The sequence below is a fragment of the Sturnira hondurensis genome, unplaced genomic scaffold (genome assembly GCF_014824575.4).
Source record: "Sturnira hondurensis isolate 20B ecotype Veracruz unplaced genomic scaffold, ASM1482457v3 Scaffold0021354, whole genome shotgun sequence".
NCBI classification, from domain to species: domain Eukaryota; kingdom Metazoa; phylum Chordata; class Mammalia; order Chiroptera; family Phyllostomidae; genus Sturnira; species Sturnira hondurensis.
Window position 1 is genome coordinate 20,473,458 of NW_028093985.1, and position 23,898 is coordinate 20,497,355.

The following is a 23,898-nucleotide window of genomic DNA, read 5'->3' on the forward strand; positions in this document are numbered from 1 at the left end:
TAGCAAAAGGATAAAATATACTATAGAACAAATCTGCAAACTACTGAATAAAGCCAACTCTAAAAACAAAAAAGCCAAGAAAACAAAAACACAGTGGATGAAATTCCATTAAATCTCCAGACTAATCCACAGCTGCCTCTGAAAATGTGCTACGAGTCCAGAGAAACAGGGACGTGGACTGTTCTGTGATTCGGGTGTTGTGAGGTCAGTATGGTTTATCAGTCCAAAACATGACTTAGATCTAAATTCATATCTCAGCTCTGCAATTTACTAACCTACATGCCTTTGGATTTTATAGTCCTATCTCTAAAAATAGGGATAAAAGCCCCCAACTCATAGGCTTACTGTGAAGAGTAAGGCAATAATGCACATAAGTGCTTAATACATGACTGACATGTACTAAGTACTCAAGAATACTTGTTGCCATTATTTGTTTTCTTACAAATGAAGCGCTATGGAAATGATGGACAGTACATCACCGATAAAGCCTTAATCTCCCACAGAAACCTGTCATAAGTTCACTGCTTTACAGAGAGTGAAGCTGAGGACATTAGTATCAGTGAGATGTGTTACTAAAGAAGGTTGTGCAACTGCCTTCTGTAGATAATTTTTTTTTAATTAAAAATGCTGCCCTGGCTCAGTAGCTCAGTTGGTCAGAGTGTTTTCCTGATATGCCAAGATTGTGGGTTCAATTCCTGGTCAGGGCACATACAAGAAGCAACCAATGAAGGCATAAATAACTGGAAGAACAAATCAATGTTTCTTTCTCTTTCACTATCTCTCTATCTCTCTCTCCCTTCTTTTCTCTCTGAAAATATCAACTTTTTTTAAATTGTAAAAGATGTCAGTCTGGTATAGTTTAAATGCGGTCTTATCAAGAGTGAGGGTGATATAATCAAGGACCTCGCAGTTCGGCTCACAGCGAACCTTCAGAGGCTGTGGCATCAAAGATGTGCAGACGGGCAACGTGTACAGAACTAAAAACTTACTGAGGACGAAGATGAATGTTGACCCCTAGAGCAAAAGCCATCCACCGTCTGTGTATCTGAAGGGCAAATCTAAAAGCCAAAAACACACACATCACCATCAGTTCTAAAAATACTTCATGATTCTTCTCAGAGCAATTAAGATGAGAAAAAATAATATGCCTGTCAATCCCAAATGCAGAGATACGTAAAAATGTACTTACATTTGCCATGCTATTCCACAGGTCCTCGTTTTTCGTGTTTTTATAGCTGTACTTCTGGAGGTAATGTATGATACCACTTTTAAACATATCAGCACCAAGATAATCCCTCAGCATATTCAGAATACAAGCTCCCTGAAAGACGATATAAATAAGTGTTAGCTATGCTTTGGCTTTAATCTAATCAACCATTGCATTTTATTTTGAAATAATTCACTTAAAAGTCTCCTTTTCTGGAAGAATTTCATAGGTCTCTTCAAGGTGGAGGTAGTCTTTCTCTCTCTCAGCTGTAGAGCAGTGATTTTCAATGTTTCTCATCTCACGGCACATGAACTAATCACTAAAATTCTGTGGCACACCAAAAAATATATTTTTTGCTGATCTGACAAAAAATAGGTATAGTTTTGATTCATTCACACAGTATGGCTATTGTTGGGTTGGCTGTTACAATTTTTTAATTGAAAATTTAAAGGAAGCCCTGGCTGGTGTAGGTCAGTGGATTGAGTGCAGGCCTGCAAACCAAAGGATCGCTGTTCGATTCCCAGTCAGGGCACATGCCTGGGTTGCAGGCCAGTTCCCAGCAGGGGACTCACGAGAGGCAACCACACATTGATATTTCTCTCCTTCTCTCCTGCCCTTCCCCTCTAAAGACAAATAAATAAATTCTTTAAAAAAAAGAAAATTTAAAGGAAAAGAGGTCAGTGTCCCTGACTAAATAGTCAAGTATTGCATGTTTTAAAAATTCTTGTGGCACACTGGTTGGAAATTGCTACTCTGGGAGGCGGTGGGGCCACAAAACTGGCAAAGCCTGAATCCCTGAATGCCTACATAAAGTGCATGTCCCAACGGGACTGGCACTCTATTTTATTGAGCTGTAATTGACACAGCATTATATTAGTTTCAGGTGTATGACATGACTTAATATTTGTATATATTACAAAATATCACAGTAAATCTAACTCTACATTCATCACCATATACTGTTACAAAATTTTTTTCTTGTGATGAAGACTTTTAAGATCTACTCTTGGCAACTTTGAAATATACAGTACATTACTAACTGTAGTCACCATGTTGTACATTATAGCCCATGACTTTTTATATTTAAAAGTTTGTACCTTTTGACCACCTTTATCCATTTTGCCCACATCCCACACCCTGTCTCAGGCAACCATCAATCTGTTCTCTATGAGCTTGGTTTTTTGGTTCTTCTTCTTTTTTTAAGATTCCACATATAAGTGAAATCATACAGTATTTGTCTTTCACTTTTTTCACTTAGCATAAAACCCCCAAGGTCCATACATGTTGTTATAAATGGCAAGATTTTCTGTTTTATGGCTGAATAACATTCATATATATTATATATACAATGCATGTATATATACATATATGCCACACACCCTTTATCCATTCATCCATCAGTAAACATTTGGGTTGTTTCCATATCTTGGTGTTGTAAGTAATGCTGCTGTGAACGTGGAGTGCATGTATTTTTAGGTTAGTGTTTTCATTTTCTTTGGGGAATGAACAGAAGTGAAATCACTGGATCATACAGTAGTTCTATTTTTAATTTTCTGAGGAACCCTTATAATGTTTTCCCTAGTGGCTGCACCCATACACATTCCCATCAACAATGCTGGGAACCCTTTTCTCCACATCCGCACTGATATGTTACTTGTCTTTTTCATAGTTGTCCTTCTAACAGGTGTGAGGTGGCCTCTCACTTTGGTTTTTGATTTGCATTTCCCCAATGATTCATGATGTTGAACACCTCTTCACGTATGTTTTGGCCACTTGAATGTCTTCTTTGTAAAATTTCTACTTTGTAAAACTTCTACTCGGGCCCTCTGTCCATTTTTAATCAGACTGATTTTGTTATTGAATTGTATGAGTCCTTTTTTATAGTCCTTTTAAATATTTGGAATATTAACCCTCATTAGATACATGGTTTGTAAATATTTTTTCCCATTCCATACATGGTCTTTTCATTTTGTTTATTTTGCCATGTAGAAGTTTTTAGTTTATTGTAGTCCCACTTGTTTGTTCTTGCTTTTGTTGCTTGTACTTTTATATTCATGTACAAAAAAAAATCATTGCTAAGACCCATGTCAAGCATCTCTTCTCTTATGTTTTCCTTATGGATTTTTATAATTTTGGTCTTAAGTTTAAGTCTTTAATCACATTTTAGTTCAGTTCTGTGAATGGTATAAGATAGGGGTCCGGGTTTCCCAGCACCATCTGTCGAAGAGACTGTCCTTCCCCAATTCTGTGTCCTTGGCTACTTGGTCATAAATTGACCATATACATGTGCATTTATGTCTGGACTTTAAATTCTGCTTCATTGTTTTGTGTGCTTGTTTATATCTATTTTTATCTCCCCTGCACTATTACAAAAGCATCCAAGTAAGAAATACTTTTCTGTTTGCTGCAAACAAAACAGCCAAACATAATGATAAATGCCACATTCTCTGCCTCAGTGAGAAGACAGTAGAAATAGTGGGCATTAGAAGGGGGAGTGGAAAAGCAGAAACTTGATTTCATAAAGGAGCCGTCATTCAGCTCCAGCCTATGCTACCAAAGGAAATGCAGGTCCCCTGTGACCAAAATCCTCCTCCCCCTCCCCTGAGAGAAGCAAGAAGTCTGGATTTTTAGGTAAAATCTCCCAATCATTAAATGTTTGCAACAATTTCCAATTCTGTTATTAATCACATTGTGTAGGACACTGCTTTGCAGTTCAACAATGTAAACCATTCCTAATGGCACTGAAAGGTAAGCCACACAAGGGCAGGAACTTTTGCCTGATATCAAGTCAATGCTCAACAGAGACCTAATTGTGTAAGTCAAAAATTCATGGCCGACTGAAACTCAACAGAGGGAATGAAGAATTTGCCAAAATTTAATCTTCAGGATTACTAGACAAATTGCAAGGTCACTCATTTAGTCACGTAAATGAGTGAACTCCTGCCAGCACAGGTCAGCATACAAGGCATTCGGTCTGGGTTGCTCCTTATGAAGGGTGAGTTACCCCACAGCCTTATCTAAAATCTCTCTACCCCAGTGTTTCTAAGTTTCGGTGTCCCAACGGCCTTCTTATTATCCATCTTTACCTTTTCATAAGAAACGTCATCAAACATCTCCCGAATCTGAGCAGGATTCTCCACCGGTGTGGACACAGGATGTGAGGAATTTAAGGCATCTACCTCCATTGCACTGAAACACTTGCCAAAGAAATAATCTTCCTATTGAGGCAGAAAAAAGACAACACCACTTATGATTTACATGTAGACGAAAATACCACAGAAGGAATCCTTGATCTGGTGTAGCAGATTTATATTTCTAATTTCTGGCCCAATAGATTCCATATCTACAGAATTTACAAAATAAAAGTCTTTGAAAGAATATCCAAGAAAAATGATTTTTGGTAAATATTTTAGATTTCTCTCATCTTAAATATTTACTTATCACTTTAGGATTAAAAAACTTATATTAACTTAAAAACAGAACCACTATGCCTATAGCCAAATAGCAACAAAACAAGAAACTAAAATGTAGAGTGATTTCAACATTTCCAATCATTATCTATAGTATTTTACAGCAAAGAGATTTAGCTTTAAAACCATGTAGTGAAAGAAAAAATAATGGAGGACAAATTCCAACTATAACCTGATTTACTAAGGCCTATTAACCAATAGAATAATACACGTAACATAATCATTTTAAATGATTATGTTTCTGCATTTGAAATGTTTCCACATTTTAAAGATTATGTGGAAACAGAGGAAAATGCTTATGATCTATTATAGTGTAATAATTATATGTATGTTATAACCATAACTATGTACAAATTATGTATACAGGAAAATAAATATGAACAAATTAAGTAATTATAGAAGGATAAAGGATTTTTTATATAAAGTTTAGTTTCTTTTAAATTTTACTGCATGTGATTGTCGCAAGTTAAACGCACGACTTTTAAAATAAACATGCAGAGGTTCCATGAGTCTAGGTTCATGTACAGTCAAATGTGCAGTTGCCTTAAGAATAATTTATTTGATTTGATAAGTAGAATTCTACTGCAAGAATAGCAAACTGTACCTAATACTCCTTCCGTGAGCACTCTGACCATTGGAAAAATGATACAGAACAGACAGGCTGTCATTATTTCTATTCAAGGCGGGCAACATTTAGTACAATTTTACAGCAATCATAGACTCACAATTTAGCTTGGAAATAAGCCTTTGTGATATATATATATATATATAGATATATATATCTGTAAGGTTCACTAGCATTTGGGGAACATGATTCATATCTAAACTCCCAAAGAAGTTATTAATCTATGAGTTCTCTAATCAAAACTATTTCCCAGAAATATAGAACAAAGAAATAAATTAACCTAAAAATGTAACAAATAAGTAAATACTTCTTACAACTCTCAGTTCTGGATGAGTCACACGGACAGACACAAACTCCATGAACTTGGCAAATCCCTCATTTAGCCAAAGGTCATTCCACCATTCCATAGTGACCAGGTTGCCAAACCACTGAAAGGAAAACATCACTCAGATTATTCACACATTTCTATGGAGACTGGATTATCTACACAGCCATAAACATAAGGCCTTCAGAAGGAAATGTATTTTATATGGGTAATGTCAGTTAGATGGGTGTTAACATTATATAATTAATATTTTATCAAAATAAAAAGAAAACCCTTTAACTATGCATTTTAAAACATGGCAGCTAACACTTTAAAGAAATCATTTTTCCTATTAAAAAAAAAAGACAAAGAAGAAATTTGAATAGCCTCCAATGTCCCACAAAAGCAATACAGACACAGTTTAACTTCACTTTTTAAGGAGTGCGATTGAGCTTTTTATACCTGGTGGGCGAGCTCATGGGACACAGTCATGGTGATGCCAAGCTTACTGGATGCGGAAGACCTTTCAGCATCAAACAACAGAGCAGACTCCCTATAGGTCGTCAGTCCCCAGTTTTCCATAGCGCCAGACTGAAAGTCAGGAATAGCAGCGAGATCTTGGGAAGGAGGAAAGAAATATATATTAACCAATCTGTAAGTTACACATTGCTCAAACACACTAACTTTCAGAATGGAGAAACGTAGTAATTAAATCTAAGCTGCCCATGCAGGGTCATAAACTCTAGGCTGGAAGAACCTTGCACAGTGGAGAAAAGTCACTTGGTGACTCATTCAGGTCAAACTCAGGTCACAGGGGTCCTGACTCCATTTCTAACGTCTGACAAGTAGTTTAGGATTGAAAACTTATAACAATTGCCTTAAAAATCCACTCTACTTTGAATGCTCAAGATCCCCGTACACTTAAAACCTCAAACACAAAATAGATATAAAGGGTCTTATGAGACAATGCAGATTTTCTTTTGCTGTATAAATTTATTTATTCAGAAAAATATATGTGAAGCATCTTCTGTGTTCCTACCAAGTATGTGCCAACAACGAAAAAATGCACTATTTGTCCTTGGCTGTCTGCCTGCTAACATAGGGTTTTAATGACTTGAGGGGCTCCTGAGATAACGACATGGATGCTAATTAGCGGGGTATAATCTATGGCTGGGATCATTTAATCCACACTTGTAATATCTGCGTAAAACCTCTACCTTGTTTGGGTAACGGATACGGAATGCTGAAATAATCCTCATAAAACTCTAGAAGAGTCACGGCAGCATCCAACGCGTAATCGGCCTGGTTTATCTTGTCTGGCACAGCATACACGGAAACCTGAAGAGAAAGGCATAATAAAAAGGTCACGCGAACGCCACAGTGGTTTCTCTCCACAACTGCAAAGAAGGCTGCCATTAATAGCTTCGTATTGCGGAATCTGGCTGCCAATATCAAAGAAGGGCGCTGGGAGTTCTATTTCTTGTATTAATGCTGACTCTCCCTGATCAGCTCCCCTTCTGAGACAACTACAAAGGCTGGATAACGTATACAAAAATGTTTCTTTAAACGTTTTCATGGGATAGTGATAAAGACAACTTGGAAGCCAGAAATGAAGTGACAGCAGGACCCTCAGAAGTCAGCAAAACAATGCAGCCAGCTCTTGCCCTGAGGACACCAGCCCAATACAGGTAGACTTGGGCTTTGGTTTTCACGCCAGGGGAAGACTCCAAGGGGAGGAGGCAAAGCCCAAAGGCTGCTTAAGATGTGCAGCGAACTAGGAGATGCACCTTGGCAAAGGCTGAGCCCAGAAGGACCACACCCTGATGGGATGGTGAACTAGAAATAACCACCCCCTTCCTCAAGAAGACTGCACGGAACAATGTCTTTTTCAAACGTTGGTGCAATATGGGGAAGAATGAAAGACCCCCTCAGAGAATTTGTCACTGAATGCTAACCATGCTGTCTAGCAGTTGGATTCAGGATAACCAGGCAGTTCAAAAACCCAATGCCAGTAAGTTGAGTTCAAGTGGCGCCAGGCTGTTAAGTGCTTCCAGTCAAGGCAAATTCTCTCTGGAATAATCCACCTTCAACTCAGGTGATACAAGTTCACAGGCATAATTCACAATATATACAAAGCAACAAGACACTGTGAGCAAGAGCCAGCCAAAACCATAAACCACAGAACCAGATACACAAAGACTTTAGCCATGGCAATTACTAGACACAGAATATAAAATGTTTAATAAGTTTAAAGAAATACACGGACTAAAACCATTAGCATGTGAAACAGGCTTTGGCAGCCAGTTCCTAAGTGGGTATGTGTGGGGGCTGGTTCCCCCAAATCACCAAGCAATTCTCCAACACCAGCGGGTGCCCTACAGGTTCACTAACTCTGACACTGTCTGACTGGAGATAGCATCAGATTCCACAGGGCAAGGGTTCGCTCCCACAAGACCGTCCCCTCCCCTCCACTTCAAATGCCAGTCACAAGTCCAGGTTTTCTCCTGTGCTTCTGAACAAGTGGATATAAATTGAAGGTTTTAACACCCCCTCCTTGGGTTTAATTGATTTGCTAGAGCAGTTCATAGTCCAAAGTTTACTTACTAAATTACCAGTTCACTGTGAAAAGAAATAGCTCAAGAACAGTCCCATGGAAGAGCTACACAGGACAAGATATGGGGAAAGGGTGCAGAGCTTCAGTGCCTCAGTCCCCTCTCCTAGCACGCTACGCCCACCCCCTGCACCTCCATACATTCAGCACCCTTGAGGCTCTCTGACCCGTCCTTTGGGTTTTTATGGAGGCGCAGACACAAGCATGGTTAAGTCGTTGACTATTGGTGATGGAACTCAATATCCAGCTGAGGTCAGGAGAGGCTTTACAAAGTCCAACCCTCCAATTACTTGGTCGATTCCTGGCAACCAGCACCCCGGACCCATCTTTAGGTTCCTAGGGGCTTTCCAAAGATCGCCTCGTTAATCAGACAAGAGACACCTTTATTGCTCCCTACATTTAGGAAACTTGAAGGGTTTTAGGAGCTCTGTGTCAGAATCAGGAGGAAGACCAAATATGAATTTCTAATTATAAATCACAAAATCAGTATGGAAGAGACATTATAAAAAGGCTGACTCATAAAGGATTGAGAGGGCAAATCAAAGACTGGGTGTTTTGTTGATAGTTTCACTGGTGAACTTACATTGTTCCCTCCTTCAAGTTTCAAGCATCCCCTTCAAATCCCCAGTTAAGTAGAGATATCTCCACAAGGATAAGAAGCTTCAGCCTTTCTATTACTCCCATCCCATCCCACCCACCCCCGTGCTCCCCCTCCCTCCCATTTCCACCCTTCTTAGTTGTCCATGTGTCCTTTATATTTGTTCCTCTAAATCCCTCCCCTATTTCCCCTGAAATTCCTTCCCCTCTCCCCTCTGGACACTGTCCCCCTGTTCTCTATTTCAGTGTCTTTGGTTATATTTTGCTTGCTTGTTTGTTTTGTTGTTTAGCTTATAAATTTTTAAAAAACAGCATAAACAATAAAACTTTTTTAAAAGTTTTTAAAATATATATATAAAGTCCAGGAGATACACGTTAATAAGCCTTCAGAATGGTCACCTTAGACCTACTGAGCTGTCACCTTATACTTTGGGGGCTAGGACTTACAGTTTAACTCTCTCAAAAAAAATCCCTAATCTCTAGCTGTGGAACATTTTTATACCCTCAATGTAGATGAGTAGTTTTTGAACCATTTAACATATTTTAGCTTATCGTTAAGAAATATAAATAATTTAACAGTTTTTCATAGAGTTACCAAATTGTGCAACTATCACCATACTAAATTCTAAAATATTTCATCATCCCCAGAAGAAATACTGTGTACATAGCAGTCACTACCCATTCTTTCCAATGGCTTCAGCTCAAGGCAACAACTAACCTATTTTTTGCTTCCATCAATTTACTTATTCTGGACATTTCATTTAAATAAAGTCATACTATATATTGTCCAAAAAAAGCAGCTTCAGCCTTACGGGAACAAAAGGCAATTTAGCAGGGAAACCCTAACTATTCAGAAAGGCCTCAGAGAAATCCAGTATAAATAAGTGAGGTATCTCAAAAAAAAGTGTCCTGCAGCTCCTTGCATTCAGAGCCACAGCAGAGAGTTGTATAGGTTGTTCGCTACACAAAGGCACCCAGACTGGGAGCAAGTGCCCCTCAGAACAAGACTTCTTCCTCCCGTGTTCCAGTACTGTCTGGTCCAGAGGACCTGAGAGCCATTTAATGCTCCAAGCGGACGGGCCTTCCTTCCCAGGGCCAGAAGTCCCCTGCTCCGACAGCCGGTGGCAATTCATTTCTAAAGTGCAGAGTTATAGCCAGAAGCAACCTTAGAAACCATTGCAGGATCATGTCCAACTTACACATTTTAAAGAAGTATAAAAACAAGTTCAAAAAGGAGGGAACAGGGCCACAGTCGGACAGGCAGTTAGTGGTGGAGCCAGAACTATGACATGGGCCAGGACTACAACACAGGCCAGGACTACAACACAGGCCAGGCCAAGCTTCCCCACACGCTTTTGTTACTAGAACCTCCCTGTAAACACAAGCTTCTGTGATAGTAGAATCGCCAGCCCCGATGTGCTCACGACTGAGGGGTTCCCAGGATGTGGACTTCCAATTTTAAAACCAGGACAGTCCCAGGCAGACCAGACGGGCTGGTCACCCTGTTTAACAATCACAGGTTCACCTTGACTCCGCTCTTGGTCATCTTGCTGACAGACTTAAAATCCGAAATAATGAAGGCCACCAGGTAGGTGCTCATCTTGACAGTGACATCAAAATGGTCTTCTATGAGTCCTTCGGCAACAGTCACGGATTTAACCTAAAATCAGAATAACTTATGTCATCAAATAATCCAGTGTGATGAACATATTCCACAGAGAGAACTTTCCTACCAGACATGTTATTGAAAGTATATGGCATGACATTTTTATAATTACTTAAATTTTTTCTTTCCAACACCTGATTGTAGTTTGGATGTTAAGGCCAAACCCTTCCATTCAAATACATTTTTTTATTGAGATATAATTCACATACCATAAAATTCACAATTTTAAAGTGTAAAATTCAGTGTTTTTTTTAACAAAACTATATTCACACAGTTGTGTAACCATCACCACTTAATTTCTCATAAATAATCCAGATGGCTGCAAACTGACTTATATTTGGCACATGAGCGTTAATAATAAGGATGGGGAAAAACAAGACTGAGATTACTGGTTTCGCCAAGATGTAGTCTATGTGTCCTTAAACACAGGTATGACAATTACCTGGGAGTGCAGTGTCTAATTTATTTTCTACACTGGGCAAGTGCACAACCATACACAGCCTTAGAAGAGCTTCTGCTTTCCCCAACAAGCAACCCACACCTGGGCCTGACCCTGCAAACCTCCACACTCTGATTGGCTTCATTGGAATCAGCTTTTAAATGCAATAAAAAAAGCAGCCTTGCAGAGTGGGGTGGGAGGGATAGAGGTATAGTCTATGGCACCTGCTGCCAACAAAGAAAGTCTCATACCTCAGCCAACAGAAAGCACGGGGGAAGGATTTGGAGAAAGGACCCTCCAAAGCTAGCCTGGCGTTCCATTGTTAACGTAAGCTTTTTTTCCCTGTAAGCTTCCCTCCACCCCTATTTCTGCACCCTGGCCTGTCTTAATACCCACAAGCTGGTCACTCTCTGGTCATCCAAACCCTGACTCTCGTAGCCAACCCCAGTTTACACTTGAAGAACAAAATTAACTTTTCTTTCTAAAATGCCTTTAACCAACCTCTAAACAACATTTTCTTTCCTGATGCTATGATAATTATGAGAAAAGTAAGCTACATAAACTAATTCAAATTTAAATGTGATTAACTGTTTGCTTTTCTAGCCTCCAACAAGACCCTTTGAGACTCCATTGTCGTTCCCCACCACCCCGTGTCTGCAGCCTGACTCAGGCCACTCCCATTCTGCCCAGGGGAGGGCTTTCCTGTCCCAGGGATGAGATTACCTTAGTTTCCTATCCTCAACAAGTAGGTCCTGGGAATCCTTGGATTTACGCTCCATTTTGCACCTTTGCAAAGCCTCAGGGGCTCCCAGCTTTTCCCCAGCAAGCCTATGAATCTCTCCACCAGCCTTGTCTCTCTCCCTGGTCCTTTATTTTCCTAAAGCTGTCATTCTTTAGAGGACTCAATACTATCTTGGAAGCGATACCATAATATTGGGGGAGGGAACTATAAATTGAAAAAAACATGTCCTCTATCTCAAGTTCATATTAGAAAAATGACAATTTTTTCCTTATCTTTCATATATGAATGTGGGGAGGGGAAGACACAAGTTCTTGGCTGGCCGGGATTTTCAGAAGGATGCTTTTCATAGGGGAAGACCCTCTAGTGGGGGCCTGTCAGAGTCTTGTTTGAGGAAGGGACCCTTAAGGTATTTAGGAGGATATGAAGTGTTAAAGGTTGAGGAGTACTGTACGAGAGGTTGGTGTGTGGCACTCTGGGTCCCTTCATGCACAGGGACCAGACAGGCCATCCCTCAGGACTGGGATAAAGCCCGGTCCACCCCAAGGTTCCTCCACAGTGAGCCTCTCGGCGGAACAAAGGACGCTTCGGGGGCTGCTCTGCCTCGGCTGCAGAATGATTGCTCAGGGGACACTTTTTCTAAACTGCCGGAATCACAGGATAATGGCACGTAGGGAGTTGTTTTGCTCATTTGGCACAGTCATCTTCTCGCCACTTTGAAAAAATAAGAGGAAACACTGTGCACATCTGCTTTGAAATGGAAGGGTAATGGTTTCTTTAAAGGAAACAGGGCTACCTATCATCACTTCCCGTTAGTATTAAAATGTTCCAAAAAGATTACTTTTTTCCTTTTTCTGTCTGTCCACTCTCATGCATACGGTTACAAACTGTATAGGTAATATTAGTAGATAACATATACATAGTATAGAAAATAACTATACACTAGAAATATGGCTTTAATCAACAAAACGTTCTCTTTGCAATCCTTTTTAAAGACCGTATGAGACACTAAAGGTGGGAGTGCTTTGTGAAGCACCTGAATGCATCAGTGCTGACTCCCTCCATTGACACCCATGACCTAGAAAGTCACTCTAACTGAAATCTTCTGTGTTTTGGGGAACATTTTTTTTCTAGGACTACCAGTAAATTGTTGCTTGAAACAAAAGCTTAGTCTGAAAATGAAAAAAAAATGTTAGCTATCTGTTAGGCAATAAAACACACAAAACGGGTGACCTGGATAATGACTGTCACTGGAGTGATGCGAGTCACAGTGAGTCAGTGGGTTTCCCTGTGTGTACAACAGATGTAGAGGGGTTCAGACTCACCAAGGGCATATTGGAGATGGCGAGGTGCCGTGGTTCCCTTCTGATCTTGATTGAAAAACTCGCTTTGAAAGCAGGCTCATCAAAGCAGGGGAAGGCCATTCGGGCTGCAGTAGGTTCAAACTGTGTAGATGCCAGCACCCTAGTATTATTATGGCAAGTGAGAAAAAGGACACAGCATGAGGCAGAGACTCTAAAAGTGTGTGTGTGTGTGCACCTGTGTGTTTTAATTTCTAATATTACCACAAGATTGATGGCTTTTACTAACAAAAAATTCTTTTATATTACAAAAGCTATCACAAACGAAGGGAAAAGACAAGTAAAACGTGGGAAAATTGATTGAAAGGTATTTGACAAAGAGTTAATAGCCGTCGCAGATAATGAGCTCTTAAAATTAATAAAAATATACCCAGCAATCAAGTCAACAGAAGACACGGGTTATAAATAGGCAATTCACAAAAGAAGAGCCTACAAATAGTAAATATATCAAAAAGTTGCTCAACATCTTCAATTATCAATGTAATTTAAATCAAATGGCGATATCTGTTGACTTTTTGGCTCTATAGCAGGGGTGTCAAACTCATTTTCACTGGGGGCCACATCAGCCTCGCGGTTGCCTTCAAAGGGCCCAATGTAATTTTAGGACTGTATAGATGTAACCACCCCTTAACAGTTAAGCGAGAGCTCAGTGCTGCCACCAGGTAGAAACAAGGTGCTGGCCTGGATAAAAGAAGGTGGAGGGCCGGATTTGGCCCGAGGGCCTTGCGTTTGCCTCCTGTGCTCTAAAGAGATTTCTGATACGCAGGATTGGTTAGAGGTGAGGAGTATGGCAAGGGAATCAGACTTTTGTAGACCCGTTCACTTAGCAGTTTTAATTCTAGGTTTTTATTCCAAAGACATAATTTTCAAAGATGTTCATCCAAGTGTTGCTGATGCTGTAAAGTTGGAAACAACGTAATCTCCATCAATGAACGATTAGTTAAATAAGTCAGTGCACAAACACACATTCTAACAGGCAGTACAATGATGCACAGTGATAAGTCATCCATATAAAACATCTCAACATACTTTAAAAACTCTTCTAAAACAGAAAATATAATGTTGGTCCAGTTACATAAAATAATGTGTATGCATAATCAGAGAGAAGTTTAGAAGGATATTCCCCTAAAATAGAAGTAGTGGTTATCTCTAGGAGCTGTGATGGGGATAAATTTTATTTTCTTAAAAATTCTTTATGGTAGCATCTGATTTTTTATCTCTCTCTCTCACTACCTCTCTATGTACACACACACACACACACACATATATGCATATATATACATATATATGTAATCAGAAAAGTAAGCTAGTATAATCTATTGACAAGTAAAACTTCATTTTAAAATTTAGTATCAAATCACCCTGGCTGGTGTAGCTCAGTGGATTGAGTGTGGGCCTGCGAACCAGAGTATCGTGGTTCAATTCCCAGTCGGGGCACATGCCTGGGTTGCAGGCCAGTTCCCAGCAGGGGACGCACGAGAGGCAACCATACATTGATATTTCTCTCCTTCTCTCCTTCCCTTCCCCTCTAAAATAAATAAAAAATTTAGTATAAAATCTCCCAAAATAAATTAGCTCCTTAAAAACAGAACTAAAGCAAGGCAGCTGAGGATCCCTATGAAATTCGAACTGAAAGTATTCCCTCTAATAGACTGTTGTGGGTTGAATGTGTCCTCTAAAAAGACACATTGAAGTCTTAATTCCTACTATCTGTGAATGTGACTTTATTTGAAAATGGGATCTTTGCAGATGTACTCATGTTATAGGAGGCCATCAGGTTTGGTCCTAATCCTCTAAGAAGAGGGAAAACTGGAGACTGTCCGTGTGATAACAGAGGCAGAGGCCAGCCCCGTGTAGCTACAATCCAAGGAATACCAAGGCTGAAGGGCCACCACAAGCAAGGAAGAGGCGAGGAAGAGCTCTCCTCGGACGCTGGGGGCACAAGCTCACTGACGCCCTGACTTTGGACTCCGAGCCTCCAGAACTGTGAGAGAATGAACTTCGGTTAGTTTAGGCCACCTACTATATGGTACTTTGTTATGGTAGCCCTAGAAAACTAATACATAGGCCAAGAAAATGAAAGATGTTTGTAATGTCCAAGAAATCCAATTAAATAAACAAATAGGTATGTACACTGATAGAGCTGAAAGCAAGAAAACTGGTTAAAACAGAATGAAAAATGAGATCCAAGAAACAAAGAAAACGAACTATTGTCATTTCTAACTCTACCAAGAGGATGCAAAAGCCGAACCAAAGAAAAAATTCAACATTCAAAGGAATTTTAAAAGACAATCCATTTGAAATAATATGTTTAGTGTGGGCAGCACTTGAAGCTTAAACATATATATATATTAGAGAATACCTCACTTCCCCTTCCGTGGTTCTGTAGGTGCTTTTATAAAACCCATGGAAGCTCTCAGAAAGATTGCTGGCATAATCAATGACAACTGTGTATGGGAGCCCAGCAGCCAGCGGCTCGGGAGCCAGAAGTGCGATCTGCTCATGAGGCAGGTGCTCCAGGACTCTCAGCGGCTCTTCAGACTGCCTCGCTCCGGCTCCCTTCCTGAGGGTGGCCTTAGATATCCGCAGGCGGTTACTATGCAGGATGATGGCAGTGGTGGGCTGGCTGGCTATGATGTCTATGGCCGTGGTCCCCTCGAAAGTCAGAGTGGAGAGGTTTGCGTGGATCATGAGATCATAATGAATCGGGATGATGTGCTCAGGAAGTCTCATTCCATTCCACGGAAACGGCGTCTCATTGCTGGCTTTTGGAGACGTAGCTTCACTACTCTGACACCAGGAAGGGGTTGACCCAATTAAGAGGATTAACAGTGAGAAAGGTAGAAATGACACCGTTCCAAGTGGCCATTTGCTGGACAGAGACATCATCTTCTTTGCTCAAGCGACCCTAAAAAAAAGCAGAAAAAAAAAGAGTCAGCAAAATATAATCAGGACAGCATGATTTCAGAATGTATCCACCCAGAACTGGCAAATGCAGATACAGACTTTCAAAAGTACTAGGTCTTTTCCTAAAACTACCTTCCTGATGTTATTGATTCATAGAAGAAAAAAGTTTATGGTTAGCAACACTCATTAACACCTACTCAAAGGCATCCTCTGGTTTTCAAAGTTTAAACTAATTTTATCAGTAGTGTTTTTGGTTGAAAGCAACAGAACAAACTCTGTCTGAGGATCCTGAATAGCTCACTAAATAGGTTGCACTTTGCCAGGACATTTGGGAAACCAGACTCACAAAATGGCAAAGATGAACAGCCAGGACCACATCAAAGGAGCATCTGACCAGACGACCACTCCCCACCACACTGGGCCGTGGAGGAAGCCGCCCTACCCACCGCCCTGGAGGTCAGATTCCTGACACAGCAGCACTACAGTGAGTTCTCCACTACCCCTGCAGCTGTGCACTACTTGTGTCGGCTTCAGAGTCCTGACTTTGCACTATGATTGTCGGAGCTGAGGTGAGGTGCCCACACTACCAGGCAAGGAGGTGGAGAAAGCAAGATTTGGGACTTTGCAGCTTCTGCAGTGAGAGACAAGCCTTTTCTCACAAAGCTTACAAAGCTGAGACTCTATAAAACATAAGAAGCACAGGAAGATGTAGAGACTGAGTAGCAAGAGGAAGCAAGCAAGTATCCATAACAGTAACCTTTAATAACATTAGATCTGTATCAATTTGTCGTGCCAAAAGTTAATTGAATAATTAGTTATGCAGCCAGGAATTACTTAAAGAGTTTACAGTGATTTTCACCACTGTGCATGACAAACACACGTGTCATGTGGATTCTCTCTTACAATCAATCCAACAAATACGTGTTGAATACCTGTTACGTAGAAGGCCATGTGCCAAGCACGGTGTGGAATACAATAATACACAAGACATAATCCCACAACCAAGGACTTCAAAATCTTGAAGGAAGGGCAGACACATTCGTATACAAATAAGGAAAGTGTGGAGAAAGTGTGGAGCCCTGTAAGAATAACAAAAGAGGGTGCTGGGAAAGAATGGAACGATGTTTCTGAAGGAAGAGAGTGGCTTGGCTGTGCTGACTCTGGGATGCCTCCCTGCAAGACCAGCTTTTGAGGGCGGTCTGAAAGATCAGGTCAGATTTGGAAATGAAGGGAGGGCATTAAGTGTTCACTGAAGATGGAGTAAGTGGGGCAGGAGCTAATGCACAATGGGAGAAAGTAGAGGGTTGTTCGGTCAATCAATGTGGACCAAGGGAGCCCCAGGATAATTTGGTAGAGAATGAGTAGTACTGGTTTAAGATTTTATTTATTTATTTTTAGAGAGAAAGGAAGTAAAGGAAAAAGAGAGGGACAGAAACATCAATGTGTGGTTGCCTCTGGTGGGCCCCCTACCGGGAGGGACCAGGCCCACAACCCAGGCATGTGCCCTGACTGAAAATCGTAGGGGAGTGGGCAGCCCAGGCTCTGAGAATGCAGCATACTTCTTTCTCTGTCTTAGACAAAGATGTCTTTCTAATGGGTGTTTGCCAGGAGGGGTCCCTGCCAGGTGAGCCCAGGTAATTGGTGCTAATTCCTTCCAACTCCTCTGTTACCAAGACATTTGGATCAGATGAGAAAAGTGGTAATGCTGCAATGTGGACCCCTGAAATGATCACGATGCATGGGACTCTCCCTACACTCAGTGGTGTTCCACTCTGGCTGCGTATTAACATCGCCTTGGAGACCTTTAAAATAACCCTTGACTAGATCCCTATCTAGAACTATTAAACTGGCATCTATGGTGATGAAGTGAAGGCAATCAGCATTTTTTAAAACGTGCCAGAAATTCTGTTGGAGAGCTAGGTTGAAAAGCTCCTGGATAATCCTTTCCTACAAGAGGGGATACAAGTTGAGTGTAATCACTGAATGCTTTTCCCCACCCCTCACTTTCCATCCTGTTCCCTTATCAAAAACAGTTAAAGGCACCTACCTCCCCTTCCCCATGGAGTGGATTTGCAGGCTACACAGAAAGGACAACACACTAGAGGTAGTCAACCACAGAGACACCATAATTCCAGTTCAAAGGCACCACCAAATAAGACAGAAGAGAGATGTGAACAAAAAGAACAGTTTTGTTTAGTATTGTTCTTGGGGGGGGGGGGTGTTTTGTGAGGAACCTAATAAAAGATGCAAGGATTGGTACAATTTGAGAAACAATAAAAGTTAAATACCAGAATGGTACAGCATTCTTGCCCCTACCTCCCAGGGCAGGAGGAGAACGAGGGATTTCCTTTGAAGTCGGAGAAGTGAAGGGACACTGTGTGAAGGGCTGCCATTTGGAATTTCTGATGGCAGTAGCTTAGTGCGTTCAGCCAGTGACCCAAGATGGTAGCGAATACAGTGAAAGTGCAAGTTGAGGCATGTGAGGACTCTGGAAATCCCTGAGTGTTCTCCGGCGGCTGAGAGGAAATCTAAAAATCCCAACTGGTCCTGAGCCAACAGCAAGGCCCATGGGGCTGCTAAGGTGCTTGGCAGTGAGAACTCACATCAAAGGCTTCGCAGGGTTGCATCCACGAGGGGAGGGAACCAAAGAGAACTCGGCTGTGTCCCAAGGCGGGTGCAATGCCAGGAAACCAAAATGGAGCATGGAATACTGACAGCTTATATGTCAGAATACATACACATACAGATATAATTCTAAGTATATTAATTGTATGTACGTACATACATACATACATACATATATATGGCTTACAGTCAGAAAAGGAAACCTGGCTTCGAGGTCTTGCTCTGCCACATACTGTGTGACCTTGGACAGGTAACTTAATCCCAGTTTCGTGTTCTTCATGTGTAATATGAGATGAACAGTTCTCTTAGATAGTAGGAAGGATTAAATGAGTTACAATATTTTCAATCACTCATTTCACAAATACTTCTTCAGGGCCTGTTATATGTCATGCCAGTGGTTTTCCTGACTGCTAGCAGTGCAAGATAGCACAGGTCCCTGACAAAAAAAGCACACATACGTGCTGAAAGAGAATAACAGGGAAGACTAATTTACATTGGGGCCCTCTGACATTTTTAGCTGAGATTTAAAGGACGAATTCATGTTAGCTGAGAAAAGAGGGCGAGAGGGAGTTTCCCTGACAGGGGGATCAGCAATCCTATCTGCAGGCTCAAAGGCAGTGCAGAGTGCTGCGGATAAAGGCCAGTGAACCTGGAGCACACAGAATGCAGGAGGAGAGATGTGCCTTAGACGGGTGGGCAGAGGCCAGACCACCACACAGCTTCACAGGCTTAAGGATTTTGGATGCTAGCCTAAGAGCGACGAGAGCCCACTGGGTTTTGAGCTAGGAGGCCTTAGGATCCAATTCACACTTTGAGAAAATTACCCTGGTTGCTGTGTGAAGCAGGGAGGACTGGAAAGGAGTAAGAGTGAAGGCCTCGAGACCAGTTAATAAGGAATGTAGAAAAAGTAAGCTAGTGTGTTACACTGGGGTGGTGTTGGCAAAGAGAGGAAGAGGGGTGAGGGTGAGGACAGAAACACAGACGCTGGGAAATGAATGGATTCACCATCCTAAGCGAGGGGTAAGGGAAAAGATGAATTAGAATTGCTGTTAGGTTTCTGGAATGAATATGAGTGATCGTAGGTGCCCTTTACTGAGACAGAGAGGATGAGAGGTGGAATAGATGTAAAATGGAGGGGAGGAATCGAAGGTTCAAATTTTAATTTGCTTAATGTGTGATGTTTATGATATTTCCAAGGGGAAATATCAAGAGAGCAGTTGAATACACAGATTTAGAGCACGGGGATAGGGTTTAAAGGACTTTCCTGTACTTGACCATACTTCCTTAGAGTTTTAAAAAATATTTTTCTCTGGCACCTGATCTTTCATAGTCAATGTGGTCAATGAAAATGCAGCAGTTGCAGAGTTAGTACCTAACTTTACTTACAGTCACTTAGTCTGAGTTCCAGATACTTTGGGAACTTTATCTAGTTTGCTTTGGTGATTCGGCCTTTTCCTACTCACACAGTGAGTATGGGGCAACTGGTTCTGGATTCGCTCACCCTTCCCTTTATGGGGACACTATGGAATGTGAAATCGATCATTAGAGAGGTGATGGACCTTCTTTTCAAGTGCTCTAAACAAAGGAATTAACAAGCCCTGATAATGACTTCTCACTGCAGGTAAACAATAAAAAACGTTTAATTAAGTCAACTTTTTTTTCTTAATGCAATAGATATTTTTTTCTGTTTTTTTTCAGGCCCACCTGCAAATATGCTAGATATTAGTACAATACCAACTCCTTAGGAAAACAGACAACTCTGGCCAATTTTTAAAAGTATTTTAGGCCTGGCTGGTGTCGCTCAGTGGATTGAGCAGGGGCCTGTGAACCACATGACCAAGGTTCGATTCCCAGTCAGGCCACATGCCTGGGTTGCAGGCCCATTCCTGGTGGGGGACTCACAAGAGGCAACCATACATTGATATTTCTCTCCTCTCTCCTTCCCTTCCTAAAGACAAATAAATAAAATCTTTAAAAAATTAAAAATAAAAGTATTTTAATGTCCACATGCTGAGTTGAGTTGAGAGCAAATACCGTGGGCATTTGGAAGAAACCAGAGTGTTTCTTTCAGGACCTGGCCTACACAAGGAGTCTCTATGAAAACCATGAGGAAGTGTCCTCTGCTGTTCTCCTTCCTTATGAAATTAACTTACAGGCCCACCTGGCCAGTGAGGCGCCGGTACAGGAAACATGAATCTGCTCAAAAAGAGAGCAGGATCTGAATGGAACTGGGTTAGAGGTGGAGCGAAGTGAGGGCAATTGAGGGTAAGACTTACAGAAGCTCAGAGAAAATTGACACTTTTGACATTTAGACGCAAATCCCAGCTGCCCACCCCCGGGGCCCAATATGAAAGCCAAAATCATGTCCGTTTCTCTGGCCACTATCCGCAAGGTGCCCTTGTAGCTGTAACCCCGCCACCCACCCACTTCTCCATCTGGCCGGGTGGACGGAGGGGCTGGCTGGAACCCAGGCGCCAGGCGGCGCGCGCAGGCAGGCTCCCTCCGGCCGCGAAGCGGTAAAACGCCGGCAGCACTCGGAGTAGGCGCGCCCGCTCCCCACCCCTCGCTTTTTCTGAGTGGAGAAGGACCCCGGCAGGCCGGGCCGGGCCCCTTCCGGTCAGACTTGGGCCCAGGCTCCAGGACAACCCCCACACCTCGTCACAGGGCCCCGGCGTGCCTCCTCCCCTGCCCCGGCCCTCGGCCCTCGGGCCTTCTCGGGAGGGGGATCGCGCCCTCCTCCAGCCACGCAGCCCCCTCCCCTCGGGATGCACTGGGACCTCGCCGCTGTACCTGCGGGTCGAGACACACAGCCGGCTCACCCTCGCGCTGTAGCCGCCAGCTTTGACTCGAGATCGAAAGTGAAAGTAGGGCCTAGGGAGCGGCAGGCTGCACGAGGGGCTCGTGGGCAACGTGTGTGAGGGAGCCCGGGATTGATGTGGAAGCTGGGAAAGGGGAGACCCAGGAGTGGGGTCCTGCGAGGGAAAGAGCCGGGGACTTAACAAATGCAAGTCAGAGAAGCAGAAAGGTTGCAATTCTAGGGGGGATGGGGCAAGGGAGTACTCGTTTCTGAATGCAAACTAGTTCCTCTGCGTGTGTCTTTGGAGGTATTGTTTCTCCTTGGTAGCCAGCGGCACCGCCACGGTTGGGCTACCAGGACAGAGCAGGTAGATGCTCCAGATCGAGACTCAGGCCGAATGGGAGCTGACTTCTCCCCCAAGCCTGGACGGACTCCGCCCCGGTTGGACTCCGGGGATGTCCATCATTGTCTCTGCAAAAGCGCAGAACAACTCTGCTGCAAAATGCTGAACCCTCTGGGCTCCCGGGGGAGAGGGATTCCACTAGAAGACGCCTCAAAAAAGGAAGGGGATTAGGTGGCTCCTTAAAACTTCCCCACCTCTACCCAGGGGGTCTTGGACCCCAAAGATTTGCTGCTCCCCACATTAAAACATTCCTCTTGCTTTCTAAAATCCAATAACCATTCTATGCTCCCTTAAAACACTAAGTCTGAATGAAATCTCCCCTCAAAAATGCCCATCTTTAAACAGCTGAGGGTAAATGAAGTCACAAACACCCACACTGAACCAGGGCTACCAGATGGTGAGGCTGCGGTACTGCAGGTCCTCTGGGACCTTTTTCTTGTGATACTCAGGCTTCTCTCACTTCCCTCTCAGCCTCCTTAGTTACAGAATTGGTGTTCCAGTCACTAGAACAGTAAATCTCAACTATTTTTCTCCAAAAAGAGTGCATACTTTCGAAAAATATATTTTGTTCTGCATATTCTCCTAAGCCAGAGACATTTTGTAATATGAAATTAACACCCTGTCCCCACGTGCAATGAGGTTGGGATCAAGAGAAATTTTTCACTAAAATTCAAGAAGAGACAGTGCTTCAGGACCAGGTAATTTCACAGTACGGGCAGAAGGGGTCAGCGCGTAGCTACACCCTCCGAGGCCTCCAAGTGCAAGTGAGTGATGGCGGTTTGCTCAGGGGCAAGTTTCTTGTCCTGTAAACTCATGTATTCCTTTGCTTTTATATTTACATTTTTGGGTGTAATGGTTCCTCTTTAGTTTTGAATACAGCCTATTTAAAATATTTCTTGAGGGTCAGGATGGAAGGAGCTGAATGCACCAAAAAGACTGAATGAAGGCTGCTATAAATGACAAGGCAGGAAAAGGCAGGAACAGGGGTTGGCTTTATAGGAACCTGGCAGAAGGGAGCTGAAACGTCAGTGAGGAGAACACTGCCAGCCTCTAGACTGTTCTCTCACAAGCTCTCCCTTGCTCAGACTTTAGACTCTATTACGCTGGCCATGAGTTCCTCTTCAGAATGCAAGTGTACTACAAGTAAAGCAATAAGACAGCAGCTTTGGCAGCATTCCCTTCTAATATCAAAGCTCTCACAGGGACACGAGGGATGCAGACCTTGCAAGTGAGGACTTTAAACTCGAAGGCGTTCCCATTGTGGAATCTGTGAAATCAAAACTTAGCAACTACCAAGCTTAGAAATAGTATTTGAAGTAAGTGAACTAACAGAAAAGTTTATTGATTACTTAAGAACTGTGAGATTCTCTGCTAAGTACTAACCCTATGCACATGTGTATATAATTTAATCTTTTCACTAATCATGTCGTGTAGTTATTTTGTTTTAAAGGTGAGAAGAGAGAGAGCGGTTGGCAACCTGGTCAAAAGCAAAGAGAAAATAAAAAGTGGAACCTAAATTTGAATATTCGGTAGATCTGTTTGACTCCAGAGTGCATGCTTTTTCCACTAAATCACACAGCTTCCTCACTAGCTGTTCTTTTACTTGCTCCCCCTCCACTTCACCCCCATTTCACTTGACACTCTAGCTGCATCCATTTCCATCCAGCCCCCTGGAATTTCCCATCCTGAAAAATGTTCCTTGAGCTGCTACATTTCTTCTCCGTGGATGTTAGGTTATGCTGCTGTAACAGAGCAGCCCTAAGGTTCAGAATACAAAGACTTCTTGCTCACTCGGGGTACACAGCCCTTGTAGGTAGGCAGGGTCCAGTGCCCTGTGTAGCCACCAGAGACTCAGGGTGACAGAAGCTCATCATCGTTTGGCTTTCTAGATCACCATGAGAGGAAAAGAAGAAGTCAGGAGAATGATGCACCAGCTTTTCATCACTCAGCACTGAGTAACACACATGACCTCCGCTCACGTTTCACTGGACAGAACTACGAATGCTCTAGTGGCTGATGATGTTGTCTGCCACAGTGTAAGTGGTCAGATGAGCTCTTCCATGTCCGAGGCTTCCCAGAGTCCTTAGTCCCCGGTGTGAGCAAAGAGAAAGAGGGAGCCTACCACCTTAGGCTTAAGACAAGTAAGC

General features: G+C 42.3%; 1 protein-coding gene across 2 annotated transcripts in view; it reads right to left on the bottom strand.

Annotated features, from left to right (window-relative positions):
• Nucleotides 1–21,546, bottom strand: part of ERAP1 (endoplasmic reticulum aminopeptidase 1) — a 34,273-nt gene extending 12,727 nt beyond the window's left edge. The window contains exons 1-10 of one of the 2 annotated variants that reach the window (XM_037032323.1): nucleotides 21,342–21,546; nucleotides 15,382–15,927; nucleotides 12,984–13,122; nucleotides 10,340–10,474; nucleotides 6,824–6,944; nucleotides 6,069–6,223; nucleotides 5,617–5,730; nucleotides 4,294–4,425; nucleotides 1,190–1,321; nucleotides 990–1,058 (exon numbers count right to left, since the gene is read on the bottom strand). In XM_037032323.1, the coding sequence (XP_036888218.1) occupies nucleotides 990–1,058; nucleotides 1,190–1,321; nucleotides 4,294–4,425; nucleotides 5,617–5,730; nucleotides 6,069–6,223; nucleotides 6,824–6,944; nucleotides 10,340–10,474; nucleotides 12,984–13,122; nucleotides 15,382–15,908 (1,524 nt within the window). In that variant the 5' untranslated portion in view covers nucleotides 15,909–15,927; nucleotides 21,342–21,546. Of the gene's footprint in view, nucleotides 1–989; nucleotides 1,059–1,189; nucleotides 1,322–4,293; nucleotides 4,426–5,616; nucleotides 5,731–6,068; nucleotides 6,224–6,823; nucleotides 6,945–10,339; nucleotides 10,475–12,983; nucleotides 13,123–15,381; nucleotides 15,928–20,827; nucleotides 20,991–21,341 lie in introns of those variants that run through there. The other variant, XM_037032324.1, reaches the window with a different exon arrangement.
• Between the last annotated feature and the right edge of the window lie 2,352 nt (nucleotides 21,547–23,898).